Source organism: Gasterosteus aculeatus, chromosome 2 (genome assembly GCF_964276395.1).
Source record: "Gasterosteus aculeatus chromosome 2, fGasAcu3.hap1.1, whole genome shotgun sequence".
NCBI lineage: Eukaryota > Metazoa > Chordata > Actinopteri > Perciformes > Gasterosteidae > Gasterosteus > Gasterosteus aculeatus.
The window spans coordinates 2,656,446-2,679,884 of record NC_135689.1 but is presented as its reverse complement, the minus strand read 5'-3'; the positions used below and the strand labels follow the sequence as shown (position 1 = coordinate 2,679,884).

At 51.3% G+C, this 23,439-nt stretch overlaps 1 protein-coding gene across 1 annotated transcript in view; it reads right to left on the bottom strand.

Moving 5' to 3' along the window:
• Positions 1–23,439, bottom strand: part of LOC120828932 (membrane-associated guanylate kinase, WW and PDZ domain-containing protein 1-like) — a 58,139-nt gene that overhangs the window by 6,174 nt on the left and 28,526 nt on the right. The window contains exons 3-14 of the mRNA XM_078086142.1: positions 14,970–15,089; positions 12,862–13,050; positions 11,933–12,173; positions 11,199–11,281; positions 10,070–10,105; positions 7,949–8,006; positions 7,581–7,693; positions 6,774–6,896; positions 6,473–6,658; positions 5,358–5,966; positions 1,884–1,918; positions 12–331 (exon numbers count right to left, since the gene is read on the bottom strand). Of these exons, the coding sequence (XP_077942268.1) occupies positions 12–331; positions 1,884–1,918; positions 5,358–5,966; positions 6,473–6,658; positions 6,774–6,896; positions 7,581–7,693; positions 7,949–8,006; positions 10,070–10,105; positions 11,199–11,281; positions 11,933–12,173; positions 12,862–13,050; positions 14,970–15,089 (2,113 nt within the window). The remainder of the gene's footprint in view (positions 1–11; positions 332–1,883; positions 1,919–5,357; positions 5,967–6,472; positions 6,659–6,773; positions 6,897–7,580; positions 7,694–7,948; positions 8,007–10,069; positions 10,106–11,198; positions 11,282–11,932; positions 12,174–12,861; positions 13,051–14,969; positions 15,090–23,439) is intronic.

Below are 23,439 nucleotides of genomic sequence, written 5' to 3'. Positions count from 1 at the left end.
TTCGCCCTCACGTCACGAAGTCCCCAGCGGGACAAACCCGCCAAACGTGAACCCGGCGAAGCCCCGAAAACTCACGTCGGCTCTCGTACATGCTCCTGGACTGCGCCCAGATCTTAAAGGGGTCCGGCTTCTTCTGCAGGGTGAGGGTGCCGTCCGCGGGGTCGTGGGGGGGCAGGCCCGGCAGGGGCTGGGTGGGGGCGGCCGGGGTGGGGCCCACGGCCTCTCCGGGCATGGCGCAGGGCGGGTGGCCGGGGGAGTCGGCGTGGGCGCTGCGATGGCTGCACACGCTGTGCTGGGAGCTGCTCTGGCTGTCCTTCCTCTCCAACTGGTGCTGGCGGAGAAACGGAAAGCAGAGTGAGCGGAGGGTGTGTGTGTGTGTGTGTGTGTGTGTGTGTGTGTGTGTGTGTGTGTGTGTGTGTGTGTGTGTGCTCGGGGGGGGTCAGAGGACGGGTGAGGGCGAGATGCAGGAGGAGAGAGATGAGGAAACGTGTCGATGGAGGACAGAGAGATGAAAGGAGAAAAAGCCTCCAATGTCATCAGAATATCTCGCTCTCGACACTTCGGTTCTAATACGACTCCCGAATTAAAATAATCACCGTTAATCTTTCATATTAAGTCCGGTGAAACGTTCCCTGCCAACAAAACCCAAACACGGTGGCCGGTTCTGTAAACACAATAAAGCTGTGGGGAAATCCACTAAACTTACATTTTAATCATTAAATCCTCTTTTTTCAAAATAATCTCCAATGAAAATAATTCATCTTTTTGGTCGATTTGCAGCGTTTTTAAAATGCTCTGAATTGCGGCCCCGTCGTCATGGATACCAGCTTCCCGAATCCGCTGCTCACTCTGTAATGTTTGCTCTGGGATCGTGGATATAAACAGCGTAACTCGCAAAAGGCTGCATGAAAAATGAGCCTCGCTGAGAAGATGCTGTTACAGCCGGGAGGGGGTGGGAGGGGGGGGGAGGGGGGGTCATCGGCTGGTCTCTGTCTCATCACTCGCTGGGACAGGACGACAGGCCAAACCCCCCCCCAGTGATGAGCCAGGCTGCCTTACTGAGGGAGGGGGGGTGAATGGGAGTAAACTGGGACCTTTAATTTGGAGGCAAAACGCTCGTTCTGACATTCCGCTGACAAGACCCAGCGACTCGCTCACCGGAAAGCTAATCCAAAGCGACAGTCGAGTGACGCCGCTATTGGTCCCCCCCTCACCCACCTCTACACAAGCACCCGCCCCTCCTCCGACCCCGGGGGGGGGCTCTCATCCGGCGTCATTAGTGACTCTTTAAACAGGTCGAGAGGAGACGTCAAACACCAGCAGCCGTTTGTCCTTCACAACAACGGCCCCTCGTCTCTCCTCTCGTCCGTCACACGTCCTGCACATCTGTTGCAATCTCTCCTCCAGCTTCCCCCGATCTCCTTCGCTTGGCCTCCAGCTCTGTCACCGACCCCCCCCCCCCCCCCCCCCCCCCCTCCCCCGTGCCCCCCCCCCCCCCCCCCCCAGAGCAGCTCCACAGCATCTTCTGTATCTCACTGATTCACTGATGTGGGACAAACCATCTCCCCGCTGCCCTCCCATCCCTCCCCTCATCCATATCTGAGCCTCGTGCCTCCCTCTCTCTCGCTCCCATCTTCTGGCGGTTTGTCCTCCCTAACAGCCGCTGTCTGGATTTGGCGTGGATTTGAACCGCGGCGGTAAGAAGCGAGAGGAAGAAGAAAGAAGAAAGTGACGGAAGAGAAAGAAGAGGAAAAGGTGGCGTCGCTGCAAAGCGAGAGTCAGATATCACGTCTCTCTTTTGTTCTTTAAATAGCGCTCCTGTAACTCTGTGGAGCTGACGTGCACGCACACACGCACACGCACACACAAAGAAGAGTACTCACCACCAGCTTTGGACTCCTCTTGGCCGGCACCACTCCTGCAAAACATCGGCAGAGAGACAGAGAGAGCATTAATGAATTGGGGTGCTCTTCCCTTGTCTCCCCCCCCCCCACCCGGCCCTAAAAAAAAAAACTGGTCAAAAAGATAAATAAAAACACAAAAAAAAAACAAAAAAACCTCCGGGAGAGACGGACGGACCCCTGTTCCTGCTGCAGAGCGGAACGCAACTGGCCCCGACTTGCTCTCCTCTTCCTCCTCCTCCTCTGTTGCTCTCCCTCTCTGAGCAACACACTGCGCTAGGCTGCTCGCTAATCTAAGTGATCCCCCCCCCCCGCCGCCGCCACACCCCCCCCCCCCCGATGCTCCGCTCCGCGCTCCCACCCGTGCTGTTAGCGGAGGAGCAACTGATCTCTCTGCATGAGACCGACTGACTTATGCTGCAGTTTGGTCAAAAAGCTACAGGGCTGTTCCCCTAAACGCCCCCCCCCGCCCCCCCCCTCCATAACCCCACACCCCCCTCCCCCCCCATCCCGTCCCACGCCTCCGCGCTCTCTCTCCTCCAGTCTACTTCCCGCCCGTCTCCATCACCGGCGCTCCGGCTGAATCTCAACTGTTACCCAGTGAGCCGCTCCGCGGAATCAAAGAGGGGAAGCTGGAGCTTCTGCCTCCACACACACACACACACACGCGCGCACACACACACACGCGCACACTGTGTGAGTTAACTGTTAGAGTCACCAGAAAGATCCATCTCATTTGTGCTCATAAAGTATTAATACTTGGGAGCCGGTTGTCGTGGAGGAGGAGGATTCTCAGCGAAGGAATCATCCACATTTGCCTCCTTTTAATGGGTTTCTCCTTCAAACATGTCGCTTCTCCACCGGAGGCACATTCACGCACTGCCATTCAGACGTGTTCAACACACACACACACACACACACACACACACACACACACACACACACACACACAGACTGACACTTTGCATCTCTCTCCAGGAGGAACTCCTTTCCCGATGCGCCGCCGCTCCCTTTTTTTTCCACGCCGCCGACTGCACGACAAAAGTGAGCGCGGATGAAAATAGAAAATAGACAAACGGCGTCGGGACAAAGAGTTGCCGTTGCCACGGCGATCAACTAGTTCTCTCTGCGCCGCGTACTTTGTTAACAAGGCGCCGTTCTTCACGTCGGGCGCAGAGAACGGCGGGAAGCAGCGATGGAAGGACGCGGGCACGCCACGCGAGCATCCTTCTCGTGGCTCCCGGCAGAGAGGGTAAAAAAAAAAAAAAAATCATTAAATGTTAAAACTCTCTGATGCTGCAAAGCCGCTCTCTCTACACGATTCATAATTCATCTCCCCCTCCCTCCCTCCCTTCTCCCCTCCCTCGGATTATGGGGTGCCAGTTACTGGAGGAAGTGGAACATCCCGACTGCTGACGTGCTGATGTGCGTCTGTGTGTGCGTCTGTGTGTCTGTGTGTGCGTCTGTGTGTGTGTGTGTGCGTCTGTGCGTGTGTGTGTGACCGAGGACGGACTCGCAAGAAGTGCTCCCCATTCCGACAGCAGCTCGTGCGACCCGGGACCGCCGAGCGGGAGCCCGAGAATCGCCTTTCACTTTGAACCGACCTCCCGAAAAACCTCAAAGTGTCCACCAGGTCGGCGGGGTCAACGGGGTCAACGGGGTCAACGGGGTCAGCGCGGAGCACGTAAGAATCAGATGTAGCTGCGGCCGTACGGTAAATAAAGGAACACATACAGCTCGACCCCCCCCCCACCCAACTTCACCCCGCCCTCCCCCTCCCCCCCGCCCCCCTTCACCCCCTGACGGTGTCAGCTGAAACAGCTGATTTACGATGCAGGCCTTAATAAATCTGCTTAATCCTTCTGGCGGGCAGCGTGACGTTAATGCACGCGTGTAACTCAGCTCCAATCTGCCCGCATGTAACATTCATGAGCAGCTCGCTGGAAGGAGCACGTGAGCAGCACGCCACACGTATGTAGCATCGGCACGCACACACACGGGGGGGGGGGGGGGGGGGATTATTAAAGCACGGAGCGTTTCGCCTTTTTCTGCCGAAGGGTTTGAATGAAGGTAAAAGCTCTGCTCGACATCTCAACAGTTCATGAGTGGACGAAGGAAACCTTCCAACCAGAGGGGCCATGACGGACGAGGCCCCCGCCTCCTCAAACCGTTCATGCCAGAAACGCATCACGCTTCAAGGTTGAACCGTTACCGCGTAACCAAGAGTCTCACTGGGGAAGAACCAGCTCACGCCAGTTTGTCTCGCGTTGCCATGCTTTTCATTGCTACTCTGACGAAGTGAGAGAAAACAGAAAAGAAGAAGTTGGGCGCGGGTTGGTCAACCTCCTCGGGTGCAGCTGCAGTGAATCGCTGTGCGGTTCATTGTGCTGGGAGCTGCGGCCTTGGTGGGTCTCTGCAGAACCCACACAGAGTCCTTCCTCCAGCTTCCATACATGAGTAATGTCCTCTTTTGATGAGCCAACCCGGTGTGCGTTTGTCCGCGCTCTACTTATTACACACACACACACACACACATTTAAATATATATAAGATCGTCCTGCTGTCCGGTTGTTTTCTCTACTTGCAATGACATCCCTCCGCTATTATCACATTTCAGTCCTCCACCCCTTTACAGCTTCCCGTCTCCGTCTTTTCCTTTTCTCTTTCTCTCTTGCTCTCAGGGGACAGGAGCGCTGTGCACAATTGTCATGGCAACAACGGCGGGAAGACAAGATGGAGGAGTAACGGCCTCCTGTGCGGGAGGAGATCCTGCACGGTTTTCTTTGTATTAGAAAACAAAGTCTAAAACCCGTCCGTCTGTTACTAAATGCAGACATTAAGCTGTGGATTACGCAGATATTTATGTTACTTCCCAGTTCGATCAGTTTAGATCCCGCCTCTCTCTGATCTGTCTGTCATTCTAGTGTCAATCAGCCGCATGCTGGCGACAAAGAAACCTTTGAATCGTCTTTTCCTTATAACTCGCTGTGAGATCCGCCGTGCGACCTCGTGCTCGGCGCCGCGACTTAGAAACGATGAGTCGGACAGCGCGGATTGATGAGTCACAGATGGACGGATTAAGGCTTCTTCTCCTCCGGCCGTGTCCCTCCTCTTCTTCCTCTTCCTCCTCCTCTATAGCGCAATCCGCTCACACGCGCTCCCCTCGCTCAACCTCCGGAGCGGTTCAGCAAATCTCTCCTCTAATCCCCCGACACTTTTTCTCACAACGTGATCCCTAACCTGTTTCTCATCCCCGTCGCTTTACTGTAATCGTCAGATGGAAGCCATTCGTCCATCTCACCTCCTCACCCGGCCTCCCACTCGCGTGCTCATGGACCGCCTGTCCTCGTTCGATCCATCCACTCTCGAAAGACATTTTCACCCCGCCGCCCACTCCCTTGTCCCCCCCGTCCCCCCCTCATCGTGTCCCTACAGCGGACGACGTGGACAACGTACCTCTCTGCACCAACATGGTGACCTCGCTGCCTCGGGGACACTTGCTCAGCAGGTCCACCACCTGATTGTGGCTCATGTTCTGGACGTTCCTCTTGTTGACCTCCATCAGAATGTCCCCCTCCCTCAGGCCGCGGCAGCGCGGGTAGTCCACTATCTGCTTGACCCGCTGGCCTCCCCCCGTCAGGCTGTCCGCGATGGTGAAGCCGAACCCCTTGTCGCCCTTCTCCATGTGGATGGTGATGAGCTCCGGCTGGGTGGCGATGGACGAGGCCAGGTTGACCACGTCGCTGGAGTAGCCGTGCGAGCTGTTGGACGCCGCCTCGGAGGGGCTGTGCGAGCGCGCCTCCCTCACGCCGTTGGCGGGCCCGGCCTTGCTGGAGGGCGAGTCGAACGCCTCCTGCCCGTTGACGATGATCGGCTCCTTGTCCACGATGGCCACCGAGGTCACCAGGCTGGTGTTGGGGTCGTCGGGGTCGAAGGGCAGCGGGTAGCCGCGGCACAGGGCCAGGTCCACCATGGAGCCGATGGGGATGGACTGGAAGATCTTCACCACCTGCGCGTGGGTGTAGCCCAACACGATGGTGTCGTTCACGCTGACGATCACGTCGCCTGCAGCAAAGAGAACGATGTCACCGCTGAGACCATCAAGGACAAGGGTTCCAAAAGGGTTCGTCCTCCCAGGAGGAACCTCTTGACAGTTAGTTGGAACCCTGAGAAACCAGGAGCCAGAGGGACGATTCAGGGAACCCACATGGTTCTAGTTAGCAGCTTTATTTGTAAGAGTGTGGAGTTAGAGGTTTAAAAACAACACCGTTGTAACAAATAAACGGTTGGTCAAGAACTTTAAAGTTCCGTAATCGCCGTACTGTGCCTGAAGGACTTTTAAGCGCTTTCCACCGACCCGGGTTTGCATGGACCCACAATGCAGCAGAGCCTGAGCAACAGTAAGGACTAAAATGATGTCACTTCTGTAAAACACGGCATGTGAATACAAAGCGGTACAAATATCAGCTCAACTCCTCTTTGCATTAATGGTTATTCCTTTCAATGTGGTCTGTGGCGAGGCGTGCTGAATGAAAACAGCGCCCCCTGGGGTCAGCGGCGGCGTGCTGCACCTGTCTCCATCTTTCCATCCACGGCGGCGGGCCCGTCCAGCACCAGGCTTTTGATCTGCAGGAACTCATCCGGCTCGTCGCCCCCGACGACGGTGAAGCCGAAGCCGCGGCGGCTCTTCTTCAGCTTGGTGCTGATAAAGGTTCCTTTCAGCTCCGCCGGGTTCCTCGTGAAGAAAGGCTTCCCCCCTGCAGAGCGGCGCAGAAACCACACGGTCCACGTTGACGCGAGAAAATCCTCCACACACACACACACACACACACACACACACACACACAGTGTCTGTGGAACCCGGGGACTTACGCTTGGCCCCTGCGGGGATGGGAGGTAGAGTGGGCGGGGCCTGCGGGTCCCTGTAGGTCTCCAGGTGGTTCGGAGCGTAGTTCGCGAGCGGAGCCGCCGCCGACGAGTGCTCCTCGATCCACTCTGAGGACACACGATCACAAGGAGGTCATCGACACCGGATCCCCCCCCCAGCGCGTGTTCACATGCACGACGCAGTTAAACAGTTGAAGCAGTTCTAATGCTTAATCATTTTCATGTTGACATCAGTGGATCTTTATACCATTCTGCCGTGTAGCAGCTTCAAATCAAGATAAAGCTGTAAAGGCGTTTTCTCTAAATAAGTCTGCTCTCAGACTCAGAAGCTCTTCCTCTCTACACGTTACTACCTAAGAGGGGCTGTCTCAGATATCATTCCTGGCCTCATTTATACAAGATTCTAATAATAAATAAATAATAATATTCTATTTTTTACGGCTTCCTCACGTCTCTCTCGCCGCTGGGCTGAAGTTAAAAATCTCTTTCTAGCCGTTTCATGAAAAAGCAAATCAAATGATCAAATACAGAATGATGCACAGCATTTATGACTTATCAAATAAAAACCTAAAACACCAAAAGACGACCCCGGGGCTCGGGCCAGCTCTTATTTTGGTAAAACTCGCTCCTCCAAATGTGCATTTAGTGCATTTGTTGCGTCAGGGCGACAGAAATTGACTTCCATGGCCGTCTGGCCCAAACCCCGGGAGAGCACTGACACTCACAGACATGAAGAAAGAAAGAAATGGTGCCGCGCCAGGGCAGGAAACGAACCTCGAATATACCGCTCACCTTCTGGAGGCTGCGGCTGCTGCTGCTGCTGCTGCTGCTGCTGCTGCTCCAGGATTTTCCGACGCCGCGCCTCCACCACTGGGTTCTCGTACTGGGTCTTCCTGTTGATGTGACTGGGACAGCGGAGGGAGGGAGGAGTGATGTCATCAGGGTGCGAAGAGAAACGACATCGTGGGAAGTAAAATGCAGCTTAAAATGAGCCCGGCGTGTTTATTAAAAAGCAAATCATATTTATTTCGGAATAATTTAAAGGTTCCTGTGCAAATAATCACTATAGATGCCAATAAAGTCAAATCATTTTAAAAGTTTGATTTGATTTTATCAATGAATAGGCCTACATTTCAGTGTCAAAGAGGAGCAGAACTTACTCTACATAGTACACGCCGTACACCGGGTCTTCTATCCTTTCCCATCCCGGAGGCAGCTCTAAAACACAAAAAGGGCAACACAGCATTAAAAGCAGATTAACGCTTTCACCAGTTCTTCGCTCTGAAAAGTTCCAGCTGCTGAGGGATTGAGTGCGGCCACATTTCTCCGGATGATTTTTAGCATCTGTGAATGTGGCACCGAAGAATCGGCCCGCGGCTGATGTTCTTCTTCACAATAAGAGTTTGTTTTTCTGTGTTTACAACACGGGGGGAACAACCCTCTGTGTGTCTCCCGTAAATCCCCCCAAAACAGCAAAACAGAACCAAATGCCAAGAAATATACGACTACAACGAGCGCAGATTTTTCGCACCATTTGTCTTTTACTTTGGAAAGTTGTCGTTTGTACTCGTTAAATTATCCCCCGTAAAATGTCTCGGTTGTAAAGCGGAGAGGATTCTGCCAGCAGCACTTATCTGTTTTATGAATATCTAGCAAGACGTGCAGAGCTAAATCACCACGGGTCCACAACCACCTTAATTACACCACGGCTAAAACATCTGCACAGCCGTGCGTCAACAACGGCACACGCGGCCGGTCCGGAACGTGAGAAAGCACAACAAACTCAAACACACACACACACACACAACAGACGAGGCCTATTAAACCGACACATCCCCATTAAGACGTTGGCACCTCGGTCCTCCTCCTCCTCACCGTATCCGATGTCAGACAAAGACATTATTTACTCTAGTGGGGGGAGGGGGTGAGGGTGATGGAGGGGGTGATGGGGGGGTGAGGCTGTATTTCACAGTCAATAATCACACAATTTAGGCTTCAAGTCTTGTGTTTGTGACACTACACGCGTAAGCGAGACGGCTGCTGCACAGTGAAAGAAAGGCGCAGAGTAAACGCGTCGGCGTGGGTTGAGTTCAGTGGGTTCAGCGAGTCACTCAGCGGTGCACGAAAGGGGCGAAAAAGTACCACGAGAGGTCCGCGAGCGTGCAGCGCTGCAGCGGGAGGAGAGGCCTGCGCGGTCAGGTAATGGTAAGAGGTAATGATCCAAAACATAAGGATGGAGGATTTAATGGTTTTTCCGCGATGGGGTTACAGACTGAAACTCCATCCCGCGTGCAAAGCGAGCAGCGAACACATAACATTGGTTGAGTCCTTGTGGGCCCTTTAAATCGAGACAGAACCGCATCATAGGTAAACATTTATAAAGTAGAGAGAGAAATAGGAAAAAACACTGCAGGGTACAGTTACAGTCATATTGGACACCGATTTTAATTTCGCATCACATGATTTCATCATCTGTGAACGTTGGTGTCGTAATTACGGATTTGTTTACACGTAGTCTCAGTAAAACACAACTCAATCCATCATCAACTTTCTGTTTTTGTTCTTGTGAAACTTGCCCTTTAGTTTACACTTCTGCTTATTTTGCCGTTCCAACACATTAACACCACTAACTTTTGAAATGCCCCAAAGAAGCTCCAATTTCCAACAAACAGAAAAACATTTCAGCAAATCTTTCAGTGCCGAATTGGATGAGTCACAATGTAATAAAGCTGAATTGATTTAGTCAGTCTTCCTTTCTTCTTCTTACTAGAAATACGCTATCCACGCATGAAAATAAACAAAACTTTGCACAAAGGTCAAGTCCTCTTTCGGTCCGGCACCAAAAACTAGAAAATGATCAAATGAAATTATTAAATCCATCATGCTTTTTCTTACGGACTGCAAAGCGCATCAAATCTATTTTTTCCCCTTCATTTTTCTCCATTGACGCCCGACATTGGCGCCCACGGCGCGTCCATGAGTTTCACAGTAACTAATAACTGACAGCATTCTGCTCTCATCCGTAGATGAAGTCTGGTGAATCTGCACGTTAAAAACTGAATTTTTTACAGTATTTCTTAATTCCATCCACATGAAGGTTGAGCCTCTTCTCTCATTGATCTTTAGAAAAAAAACTAAAATGTCGTCGTCTACGTGGAGTTTGTCTCGACAGGTGGAGTTTTTGACGCTAGTTTGCGATGTAACTCTTGCCAGCGCGTCGTTGCAGTGCGAGGTCGTCTGGAATAAACATGCTGACGTTAAAAAAACAGATGAGATCTTACCGAGATCCGTCTCCAACTCCTCCGTATGGATCCCTTCTTCTCCAGAACGAAAACACCATGAGACAGAGAAGGGACGGGGATGGAGGGCGGAGGACAGGTGGGACGGGGGTGGAGGAGAGGTGGGACCGGGATGGAGGGCAGAGGACAGGTGGGAGGGGGATGGAGGGCGGAGGACAGGTGGGCCGGGGGTGGAGGAGAGGTGGGACGGGGATGGAGGGCGGAGGACAGGTGGGACGGGGATGGAGGACAGGTGGGACGGGGGTGGAAGACAGGTGGGACGGGGGTGGAGGAGAGGTGGGACCGGGATGGAGGGCAGAGGACAGGTGGGACGGGGATGGAGGGCGGAGGACAGGTGGGCCGGGGGTGGAGGAGAGGTGGGACGGGGATGGAGGGCGGAGGACAGGTGGGACGGGGGTGGAGGAGAGGTGGGACGGGGATGGAGGACAGGTGGGACGGGGGTGGAAGACAGGTGGGACGGGGGTGGAGGAGAGGTGGGACGGGGATGGAGGACAGGTGGGACGGGGGTGGAAGACAGGTGGGACGGGGATGCAGGGCAGAGGACAGGTGGGACGGGGATGGAGGGCGGAGGACAGGTGGGACGGGGGTAGAGGACAGGTGGGACGGGGGTGGAGGGTGGAGGACAGGTGGGACGGGGATGGAGGACAGGTGGGACGGGGATGGAGGGTGGAGCACAGGTGGGACCGGGGTAGAGGACAGGTGGGACGGGGATGGAGGGTGGAGGACAGTTGGTACGGGGATGGAGGCGAGGTGGGACGGGGTGTAGGGTGGAGGACAGGTGGGACCGGGACAGGTGGGACGGGGATGGAGGACAGGTGGGACGAGGACAGGTGGGACGGGGATGGAGTCCAGGGATGAAAGAAAGGAAGACAGAAAACTCCTTAGTTTCTAAAGCTGAACATGAACACGTTCTCACCACTTGATGGAGCAATTCTACAATCTGAGAATTCCACACGACTTGGAATTCATCAAATGTGTTTATTTGGAAATCATTTGTCTTGTTTTTAGTTTTTTTTTTAACTACTCACTACACCCGAACGCGTCCCCGAGGAGGCCGCGGGGCCTCGGGCGGCGCCGGCGACCTGCTTTGTGGCGACGGGTGGAGGCTTACCATCGTCGTCACACTCCTCCGGCGGCCGCGAGGCTTTGTCTCTGCACCGGGGATCCATCCACGACGTGGTCTTCGTGTTGTGGCTGAGAGGAAACAGACAAGACAACAACGAGGGGGGGGGGAGGAGGTCAGGGGTCATTCAAGGCGTCAAACAGACACACGAAACCAGCACAGCAGCCAATAAGAAAGTGAACCGCGTCAGCGAGTTTACAGAAGGGACAGAAAGGCGCCCGCGGCGAGGAGGAGGGGGGGGGGGGGCAAACGAGCCCGCGGGAGCCGACTCAAACAACCGCGACTTCTCGACCTCGATCGTTTAAAAAAAAACAAGAACATACTGTAAATCGGTGATAGCAGAAATGAACATACAAGCTCTGAAAACACACAGCCGTGTCCGGGTGGCGTGTCTTTGCCGTGCTGCGGAGAGGACAGAGAGGTGGAGGTAGTCAGGACGTGATCTCCTTTAGAGATCGGGACATGCAGGGATTAACAGGAAAGCAGCGGCACCCAGAGGGCTGGGCAGGTTGGCTGGGGAGGCCTAAAAAAACCAAATAATGGGGTGGGGAGGGGGGGGGGAGGCAAGGGGGAGGGGGAGGGGGGAGACAAGCCACTGGACGAACAAAAGGGATAATTGTGCAGGTAAAATACAGGAAAAAAAACACCAAAATGAGCTGCGGCGTGAGGTGCTCCAGAGGAGAAAGGTGAGCGCGCGGCGCCGCGGCCTCGCTGATACATACTCTATGAAGTAGAGCTCGCCGCTCTCCGTGTACGCCATCTCCCAGTTGTCGGGCAGCGGGCCCTGCGGCTCCTCCGGGGACACCTGCGGCTCCGCCAGCGTCTGCTGCCCGCTCTCGGCGGTGCAGGCGGCCGCATTGTTCAGACCGCAGGAGGGAGCGTTGTCGCGGGCGGGGTACGGCCGGAGGGCGGCGCCGGGGCCGCCGCCGCCGCCGCGGCTCTCGTCCTGGTCGCTGGGGTTACCTGCGCACAACAGAGGAGAGGGGAAGAGGCTACGCACTAGAGAACCTGGGTCACGGCACGCGGGGGGGGGGGGGGACGACGAGGACAGAAGGAGAAACAAAAGCCGGGGGTTACGACCTGCGCATGCAAGAGGACAACAGGTGACAGAAGCACACATGCTCACTCTCTAATTACCCCCCCTCCCACCCGCCAAACAGAGCAGGGGCAGATTCCTCAGCAGCAAGGGACAAAAGGAAACCATTTGTTGACCGTTACCGGTCCGCGGCCCGGTGGTTGGGAACCACTGATCTTGTAAAGATCATGTAAATTATTGAGCATAACATGCAGGGCGGGTGGGGGATGTGTGGGGGAGGCGAGGGAGGGGGGGAGGTGAGGGGGAGGCTTCTGCCAAGATGTACAGAGGGAAAAAGGGAACACTTGATGAACACAAGTGCATTGTGGGAGGAGAGGATGCTACTTCCCCCCCCCCCCCCCCCCCCCCCCTCCCCCTCCTCGCAGGCAGATGGCGGTGTTCAGAGGCTCACGGAGGAAAAAAAGAAAATAAAAGGAACCACAAAGGCATGATGTAACCGGCAGACACCACAGAGCGGCGCGGAGGGTGGTAAACACACACACACACACACACACACACACACACACACACACACAAGGGGGGGGGGGGGTCGGCGTGGAGGTCGACGCCCCTCACCTGTAAAACTGTTGTTCATTTCCGAGGCCTGGTCGTCATCGTCGTGGTCAGCAGGCACTACGCGGCCGTGTTGCATGTCATTGTAGGACTTTGTGCGCTTCGGGGTGGACTGCTGGGAGCCGGCATGGCCGGCAATCACTGTCCCGCCGACGGGCTGCCTCGGCGGCTTGGGGGTCCCGTAGTAGTTACCTAGGCAACGAGGAGGACATTAGCATGCTTGAGAGAGAAGCCCGCAGAGGGAGACAAGACGAGACAGGGAGAGGGGAGAGGGGATTTAAGAAAAATAAATGAAAGGGGGGGGGGGGCGTAAAGGTTGGCGGGAAAAGACGCCGGGAGGAGGCGAGGAAGCTGAGCAGAGCAGGAGAGTTCCAGTCGGTGTTTGAGCTGCATTGTCTGGACTGCGAATGCCGACCGAGCACTAAACAATGGAGCGGCTCACAAAAACCCCGCTTGTTTTAGCAGCTTTCTTTTCGACTGATACGGTTTCAGCAAAAAAACACGTTTCTTTATCGTTATGGTAACGATAATGTACCCATTCACTCTTTGTGAATAGGAGAGAAAGAGGCCCCCGTGGCCCCCGCGGGACTCACGCAGAGCATGTGAGCCTTCAGGGAATCCTGACCAGAGATGAGGCCTTTCCACACGGGGACGTGACCAATGAGCAACGCAAAAATGCTAAACATTCCTCATGGAAACTGTGCATATCGACGTCGATGTCGATTTGTGACAGACTGTGACAGTCAGCAATTGTTCAAATTGAAAAGTTCAAATAAATTCTTGCAGGAAAACGGTCCCAGAGCTGCTAGAACTTCAGCGGAATCCTATGAGGGGATTTCTGCTCCCTCGGGTCAACAGGTACTTTACATACGGTATTTGTTTATTGTGAAAGGAAAGAATGGAAGGAGTGGATCGTGGCTTCGTTGCCTTTGTTAGCATAGATGCAAATGGATCTCTTGAACCCGCCAGGTGGGTGAAGGCGTCTACATGAGAAGTTGAAGCCACTTCGATGTCTGTCGGTCGATACAAAGCCTGACAGTCAAAGCGTTTCGTTCAGGGACCAGAAGGTTAATCGAGGTGGAGCCTTGCTGGACCCTAAAAACTGTCCTGGGGAGATTTGAAGACGTTTAGTTCTGGGATTTAAAAATATGTTGAGGCAGAAACCTTCTGGGAATCTAAAACCTTTCCGCTATTTTGTTCTTTGACCTGTGTTTTCTACTTGTTTATTGTCGTTAATATCCCAATGAATGTTCTTAATATTAGTTAAATGTCCTCTTTGTTTGCCATATGTTTTAAAGCTTTTAAATGTAACAACCTGTTAGCATAGCTTAGCATTCGGACCGGAAATAGCTAATCCAGCTTTCTCAAGAAAATCCAGCAAGCAGCTCGTCCAACGTTTCCTCCCATCGCGTTTAATCCGTAATCGCTATTGATCTTCTCTTCCAGCTGTCTGCAACAAAGCAAATCACTTCCATATTTTCCAAAATGCCAAACTACTTCCTGAACATTTTCTATTCAGCCACGAGTGTTGATGTTCCCCGTCAGCGCTCTGCCAATGTGATTGAACAATCGCACATCCATAGACCGCGCGAGCCGTGTATTAATGAATCAATAGTGTCGTCTGGATGGAGACGGGCTCCTGTGGACGGGCTCCTGTGGACGGGCTCCTGTGGACGGCTATTTGACATTGCCCGCGTGAAAGGCAGAAACGTGCCAACACACAGCGGAACCAGTGCCAAGCAGATTAACGTCGCACAATCACACACAAACACGCACGGGCTCGACTTAGCCGTGCACCACACGCATGCTCTGGAGCAAACACAAAGCGCACACACACACACACACACACACACACGGATGTTTACACAGCACGGTTTGTGTCGGTACGAGACTTAGCGCTGTCCTAATCAGAGTGAGAGGGGCAGATGTGGAGTGACCGGCTGTCTCCTGAACGCACCGCCCCCCCCCCCCCGTCACGAACAGGCATAATCTGAATCGACCGAGCGACAATCTTACAGCCCGCCTGCATGTAGGAGGACGCGCGCGTCGCGTCGCTACGCTCGTTGTGCCCGTGGGAGAATCGGCACACCTGCGTCGGTACGAATCCTCACCGTCATACGTTCCTATTTCCAGCAGTGTGCCGCTGTCCTCGAGTTCCAGGAAGTCCTCCACCGACAGGAAGTTGTAATCCACCCCTGGGACCTCTCCGTCTCGAGGGGCCCGGGTCGTACCTGGGGACAGGGGGGATAAACAAACAAACACAGTTGTAAGTCGCTTGCGGTTAGCTTCTATCAGCCCGTCACCGGTGAAACCCACGGGGCCTCCTGGAGGTTTCTGGTCCTTTATTGCTGGTGGTTAAACACGTCGTTACGAATGCTTTACTGCATTTCTGCTAATAGATCATCCATTCTAAATCCTTCACATGGGGCCCGTAATGTCGCGGATTCCTTTGTGGCACAACCAATGAAAAAGGTGCCCTGAGCCTCGTCCCCTCCCGCAGCTAATGATTAGTGGTCCGCGGCGTTTTTTCCGCTTTGTGGAAGGAAGCTGACGCCAGACAATGGAGACGGAGGCTTTTGTGTCTGCGTCTGAGGTGACGGTTGGTCGATGGACACCGACATCGGCCCCCGAAGGTGACGGCCGTCGTCTTTAGTCGAGGTACGATTCTGACCTGAAGATAAGGTCACGGGGTGAAATGCCAGCGGATCATCAGGGTGATTGCGTTTCCTCCGATCCGCCCAATAGCGTTGGGCGGAGACCACAGACCGGCTGCCGATCAACCGTAACCAAGGTTACCGAGCTGAATGAATGTCGGGAAAAGAAATTCCCACAATCCAACAGAGTAAATGTTGAGATAATTAACAGGATGAGGGGGCCGTTTGACTTCCTGGTGGGCGCCAAAGGAACATTTAAGGGATTACCAAAGACCCTTTCAATAGTTTTCCCGATTAGCCAAAAGTGTCGACCCGTTAGTGGTGCTTGAGAATAATCCAAACCAATCAAAAACACATATTTCAGTGCGAAACCACAGTGGAGGACTATTGTTAGCACCGTTAGCTCAACGCCCCAACGCGGCCCGAAAGCGTGTCGAAAGAAAGACTCAAAATGAAGAGCGAATGTCCTTCGGAAGGCGGAGGTTAAAGCTAATCACCGCTTTAGCCTCCCCGCTGTGTTCTATTCTGGACGAGCCAGAGCGCTCGCGTTCGACACAAGGTCCTTCCTGGCTGGAGGTGTCGACCTGAGCGTCTCCAATATCCGAGCTCACACTCTGCACCCCTGAGGGCCCGTCCAGCCCGAAGACGCCGGGTGGCAAGCAAGTCTTCAAAGTGCAAAGGGCTACGCCGCCACTGCCCTGCAACAGGCACATTCCCTCCGTGGCCATTCCTCCTCCTGCCATTTTAAGAATGATTCTCAAGGTGAACTCACGAGGAACCGCAGGAGATCCGGGGCGTCCAGATGTAGCGGTGCGAATCGATCTGAAACGACGCCGAAAGCGGTTATATTATAAATCATTTAACTGACCGTTTACAGCGGCAGCACACGAGCAAAATTGGCGCTTCGAATTGGCCTCAGGGGACCCGGACGAGATGAAAGGGAAGTTGTCTGGAGTTTGAGTCACAGGACGAGTTGGTCCCGTGGTGGGAGACGTTTCCGAGGCTAATGACGCTATCTGCTGAGCAAGGAACGGAGCCGTTACTCAGGCTGTTCCCCTCACTGGAGGGCTACAAAACAGAGCTCTGAAGGCCTCTTTCTACTTCTGGTATCTGTTACGTCATTATATGATTGGCATGAGAGTCTTTTATCTTCACCCCAAATGAGTCTAATTCACACTATTTGTTCATCAGAGTCTGGAATCATTCGATGATTGTGGGTAGTTTAACTCAATCTCCTGTTTGTCAAACATTGCATAATTTAAATGCAATATTTTCTGTTCAGAAGAACATCATGCTGTTGTTAACATGTAGTTTTTTGATGTCACAACCACGAATGCCCGAGGGTACTGTGGGAGCGATTATTTAGTTATTTATTCTTAAATGTTATTGTTGCATTTCGTGGGTTGATACAGTATTTTCTGTTTTTGCGGTCAATTTGCGGTCAATTTGTCAACGGGTATGCATAGTATGGTTAATAGTTGGGTTAATTGGACCACTAATTGGGTAATACTGTGGGCACCTGGAGGTTACTTAAGGGCATAGCCAGGTATAGGACCAGCATGCACCTGGGTGACACGTAGTTTTTTTACCAGCGAGCCAGAGCAACATAGCAAAGTTATATTTTATGTGTTTGTTCCCTTCTGTGAAATGAATGAGAAACAAGCGGAAACGATCGCCTGGACAATCCGCTCTCTCGCCGCGTGACAGAAACGAACCGGCAGGTCACGTCAGTGTCGCGTCACTCTTTTGGTTTGTGTCAATTTTTGCATTTAGGCTGTCGCCATCTTGGTTTCCGGTTGTCGCCATCTTGTTTTTTTTTTTTTACGAGGTAGCCGCGCCATAAAGCATCGCCGGCTTTACGGTCTGCTGGCCACTAAAAGGACCATCATTTACTAAAAGAACACAGAAGACTTGCAACTAGAGTTCGAGACATGAACTCATGTTTAAAACATTTACTGAGGGAATCAAGAGAGACGGAGAGTCACACTCCCTTAACATCGCACAAACCACAAACAAAATCTTTTCTACAGTAACTGAGATGAAAATTAAATGATAAGGCAGCTCAATTTGAAGATTATAAATAATTTGGACGTTTTGGAAAAGAGCCCATTGTTGCCGGACAGTTTAACTAATCCAAGGACCTAAGAGTTCATTCGACGGCTTGTCTTCAGGAGAGAAACCAACCACAATAAACCGTAAAATACCACCATAAACCACCTCTTAAAAATAACCAACGAGCCGAGGCGACAACCCTGCCTCAAAGAAAGCTTCAATTATTGCAGCACTATTGCATTGGATTAAATTATTTGTTAGCACTTGCGTTTCTTCTTCTTCTTTGGTTTCCCCGGAACAGACACATCTCAGGGGGAATTTTTGTTTTCTTAAATCTTCACAACGCCGTCGCCCTCCATCTCTCAAAAACGTTAATAGTAATTAATCACGTTTAATCAAGTTTGTTTGAGTGATACTTCTTTGAACTGTAGCGGAATTAAAATCACCGCGTTCTTCCGTCTACTTTGTTGCGCTCTCCGAATATGCGATGTGGCGGGCTCGGCCCTTCTTCCGCGGGCATCAAATATGCTCTGGAAAACGCCGCTCTCGCACGCTGCACCTCCCGTCTAATGGTGTCGGCGGGCGAGATTATTCACTACACAAAAGGAGACGCACACTTTGCTGATGGGGTTTTAAAATCGGCGCTGGCGGCGGCTCCAGTGCGTCCGACGGGAAACGAGCTCAGGACTCGTGCAAAGACGGCATGCTCGCTTTAGGCGCTCGCCACCGCGGGTCACGTTCAGCGGCGTTGTGCGACGTCTATGTGTGTGTGTGTGTGTGTGTGTTTTTCTCTCAGTGCACAAAGCGGTGTGTCATGTGTTGATTTGGGCCATTTCGACGTTTGTGTGCTGTCATTTTGTCCCAACGCGGAGCACATCGTGCATGAACGACACAGCAAATAACACGCAGAGGGGAAGGGTTACATAACGGATTCCGCTCCCTCTGGTTTCACGACAGCTTGTAACAGACGTCGAGTCCAGAGCTGCTTCCGCCGTCACCTACACAGACTCATGTCGTCGAGGCCGAAGCTTCACTGCGGCCTCAAATATTTCTCTGAAACTTGGTAAAAACGTGACGGTTACAGAGAATATTTTCCATCCTCCAGTCCTCTGTTTTACAGACGCGTCATTCGCTGACAGTTGTTGACGTAATGTTGACATGTAGGATACGCTGCACTTACGCAATAGTTCAACATTTTGACAATCAATGCGACTCTGATGTCTGTAAAGGCCGAGGACCATTTGAGAGCCTGATGACGTCATAATTATGTCACTTTGTAAACGTCTGTTCCCTCAATTACTAATCTGAAATAATACATTTGCTAATATATTTGTATGGTTTCCATCTTTGAGGCCCTTCAAGACTGTAGGTGGGAAAATTGAACAATTTCAACTCGAGACTCTTCAAGTGTACTTTATCACAAAAAAACTCCTTCAAAGATTCTTTGAAAAGGTGTAAAAATGCTTTAAAAGGGGGTAAAAAAAATGCAAACGCAAATCTCAACACGACGGTGGTTAAAAGAAGACTAGCAAACTGTAAGAACAAACACCGTGGTCTCGCCCCTCTTTGCTGCTCCCCAGCTGTGGAGTTTCAAAATAAAACGCCTCCGGTGTAGCAGATGAGTGTGTGAGTTAAACTCGTTTGCAAACAGCTTCCACCGTCTAAAACACGAACACGCCACGTTTGTGCACGTTTAGCAGGGATGCTTGCCATGCTGACCATCTTAGTGAAGCATGTTAGCATGCTAACGTTTGCTAATTGGCACCAAGCTCGACCGGGGCTAATATCAGTTTCATTAGTTTTGCTCAGTGTCGTCACGGAAGTAGTATTTGAAAAATTGTACAAATCGTACTTCATCCTTTTTGGATCACAGATTCACAGATTTAACGGCGTCACAGATTTAACGGTGCAGTTTATGTCCACGTTATAAACCTTTTAATCTCTCTGGCTGTATTTGGCTGTTGTTGCAGCCGTAACATGGCTTTCAAATCAAAAGCATTAAACCCACAGCTTCACGTTGTTACCCGCCGCTGTTTATTATGTACTGCATGAATACACCTTTCTGCTTTTAATTCATGAAAAACAAAACAGAAACAGCTGTCAGTTTCTCAAAGGACATTTCCAATGGCTTTTTTAGCAAGTAAAATTCTACAATATCGACAACATGAAACTACAGTTAATCAACTAATTACTGCAATCTAATTTCTTTATTGACTTAAATCTTTGAATATGCTCATTTTGGTCGTGGTGAATTGTAAAAGCCATTTATGATTGATTAAGCAACGAGTAGATCCATCACAGATTTACTCGAGATGAATTGATAATAAAGAATAATACAATCAACCGCAGCACTCAAACGTTGAGGAACAACAACCAACACTTTTTGTGAAGCTGTGCTTTAAATATCCGGCTTACTAATCAACGCCCCTCTGTACTTGGTAGTAGTATTGTATGGTGCGTTGTATTAGGTGTGTCTCCATGTCTCACTGCTAGATGTCCCTCTGCAGTATAAGGCATATTGCATTTACAGTAAACACACACACGGAAGCGGGTATATTAACGTCTTTGCTGACGGAGCCACACACACACACAGATAAAAGCATAGAAATGTGCAAACACAAATGTGTATTCAGAGTGTGGACTATAAATAACAGTTTGTGAAAGTCAGTTTCTGACCTCACTGGCACTTGATAAGAAGCGGCGGAGCGGAGGACATGTGGCCCTGAAGTGGCCTGGATGGGCGCTGTGACCCACATGCCGTCTGCTGATACTGGGCCACTCGCTCGCTGCGCGGCCCAGAGCCCCAACTCATCCACCGCAGACCCCGCAGGAATGCTACCGCCTGGCAGTAGTCGCTCCGTGTATTGGAATCCCCGGGGGACGTTGGAAAATGTATCGGAAAAAAAGTTTTAAAAATATTTGTTCGATCGATTTGATTTAATGGAAAAAAGGCGAAGAGGCAAAAATACATTTTTATCTATATTATTAGCAAATATGTTAAAATATATTAAGTAAAGAAAAATTGTTTAAAAAAAATCTGTGTCGGCTGATATCATGAAAAAAAGACATGTTACAACACACAACAAAAAATATTTGGTTAAAAATATAATTCCGAAAAGTCCAAGGACCAAATTCCCAAAGAAAATATTATTAATCCTGAATCCGATTTATTCAGAATCATATTTGCTCACCACACGCTTCACAGTTCACACTGACGCAAAGTCGCCACGTCCCTTTTTTATTTAAAAAGCTTTGAATTTACTGTGTTGACCACCTGTCCATCATAAGGTAACCCCGCCCTAAAGTATATCCTGCTTTATGGTCAATTTGACTCTAAATTGCTGTAATACCATAATTTACTAAATGAACATCATGCTGTACTAAAGACTTGACACTTGAGATTGAGACCATAAACTCATGTGTACAATGTTTACTGAGGGAATGAAGAGAAGTAGAGTCATTTTCTTTTTGTCAAGTAGTTATTTTCACATTTCAGTAAAACGTCACCTGCACCAAAACACGTACAGCAAATAGAAAGCAGCTTCAACTTCCTTTATCTCCTCTGACTCTGGAGGAGTTTGTATTTCTCAAATGTTGTTAAATGAGTTGCATTAGTGTCAAACATTTAATCAAGCTGCAGAGAAAAGCAGATACTGAGGCCATCTGGCTACTGAATCTTTTACAACACACAGAGCCCGACCTCCGCTAGCACATCAAATACATGTATTTTCCCCCATACATTGCTCCACAACAATTGACCTTTTGCATTTGGACAACGTCTGATATAAGTGGTCTTTTTAGGTAGTTGAGAATGCGACAAGAGCCTCTGCCGGAACACTGGGAAAAGGAATAAAGTTTCCGGTGGGCTGACACAAGTCATGTGAGTTTGTACTGAGAGGCGAGCTGTTATCTGCGCAGGCCGACTAAATATTTCATTCATGTAGCTGAGTGAATGTTTGTACGGTCTAAAAGTGGCCTCAGCCTGTCAGGGATATCCACATGCAACATCGGGGCATCATGCAGAAAGCCAGAGAAGAAAAAAGCTCCTCTTGTCCTTTTATTTACACGGGTTTTCCTTCCTTTGGAAGCACCTATAATTTCAGTGATTATGGTTTCAGCTCTTAAGTAGAAGATAAAGTGGTCAAGAGGAATCTCACCGAAATAAGAAGAGCGGCTGTGGTGACCTTCGGTAGTCTCATTTAGTCGCCCGTTAGCAACCGCCACTTAAAAGCAGCAAGATTCTTTCTATGTAAAAAGTATTTTATATCCTAAAATAAAACAAAACCTTGAGCTTTTATTAACAACAGACCGTATCCAACTAAAATCCAGTACAAAAGAACGTTTTAACACCAGGTAACAGATTTATTTCTGGGTTTTAGCACTCCTGCATCACTCTCTTTACTACATATGTGCATGTTAGCATGCTGATGATAGCATCCCTCCACTGCCTGACCAGAAATCCTTCTTGTGTATTCATGTATTACACAATTGATATTGTAAAAAAGCAACTTCCTTTTGTACACATTTGTCCTTTGTTAGCTCAGCAGCTAATTGGCTGACGGAGTAAGAACAATGGACTTTCCTTAATCCTCACCGGCTAAGAATAACCTCAACCTGGATGTTATTTCTGGCCTAAAAAAAGAACCCTGGGTGCAGCGCTGTTTCACACTCACAGTTTCACACTCACAGTTACACACTCACGGTTACACACTCACGGTTACACACTCACGGTTACACCCGATGCTCATCGGCCTTTTCCCCCTTCATGTCCTGCTCTGACCTCGAGTCCGTTTAGTTCACTGTTACCTGAGGCCAAGCTAACCTGAACTCCCCCTCCGACTCCTCGGATATTTGCTGCTCCACCCAAACGCTTAAAATAATGTCCAGGATGAAAGCTACAATCTGAGGTGTGTGTGTGTGTAAAACATCAACAAACTCACATTCAGTCTGCAGAACAAGCACAAGGGCCAGGTGAGGAAAAAGAAGCGTCCCCGAGTGTTTCCACAATAGCCAAGTGGGAGAGGGGGAGTCGGGGGGGGGGGGGGGGGGGGGGGGGGGGGGAGTCGGGGCTGACAGCCCTCTGACATCTGATACCCGACATCGCCTTCCTGCTGTTGTTGGTCCACACACAGGTTCAGCCAAAACATCTGCTGTTTTTAACCCCTGCTGGTTACGAGTGTGAGCTCCCTGGGGGATGGGGGAGAATGGGGGAGAATGTGGGGGGGGGGGGGGTCTTCCAACTGACCCCGGGAGGGTAAACTAGGGCAGGGGAACGGACACCGCTACCAACGTGAGTAGACCACCTGAACTCAGATTGTTGAATCGACGACCAGGGGGACGTGTTTCCAGGACAAACACGCGTTCGCCGTCGGGGGGGGAAGTGTGTGTTATGAAAATAGAGGCCGAGAGGTGACGTGAGAAAAGAATCGCGTGCACGAGCAGACGGAGAGCGGGGGTGGGGCGTTGGGGGGGGGGGGGTGGGGGTGATGTCGTAGCCAACAGTCACACGGGGAGTTAGCGGGGCAACTCCCTGGGGCCTCTAAGCCAATTACCGGAGCAGCATTGATTGAGGCAGCACTTTAAGGCCTCGTCTACACAAGTAGTCCCTTAATACACTGGTCAGACTACGTCAGCGCCTCTGCCGCAAACTAGGGAGGGGGGTGGGGGTGGGTGGGGGGCACTTGCATCCATCACGACAGATCTACTTAGTGGCGGTAACGGGACTGATGCAGAGTATTTGGCCAGGGTTCAGGTTATTGACTTTAAGGGTCCCTCTGCCTTCGTTCCATGCGAGGCTTCGGGGGTCTGCAGCTGCTCAGACGGACAGGTGCTGGAACAGGTGCTGGACTCGTTCCCCTGTTCTGGACCCCGCCCC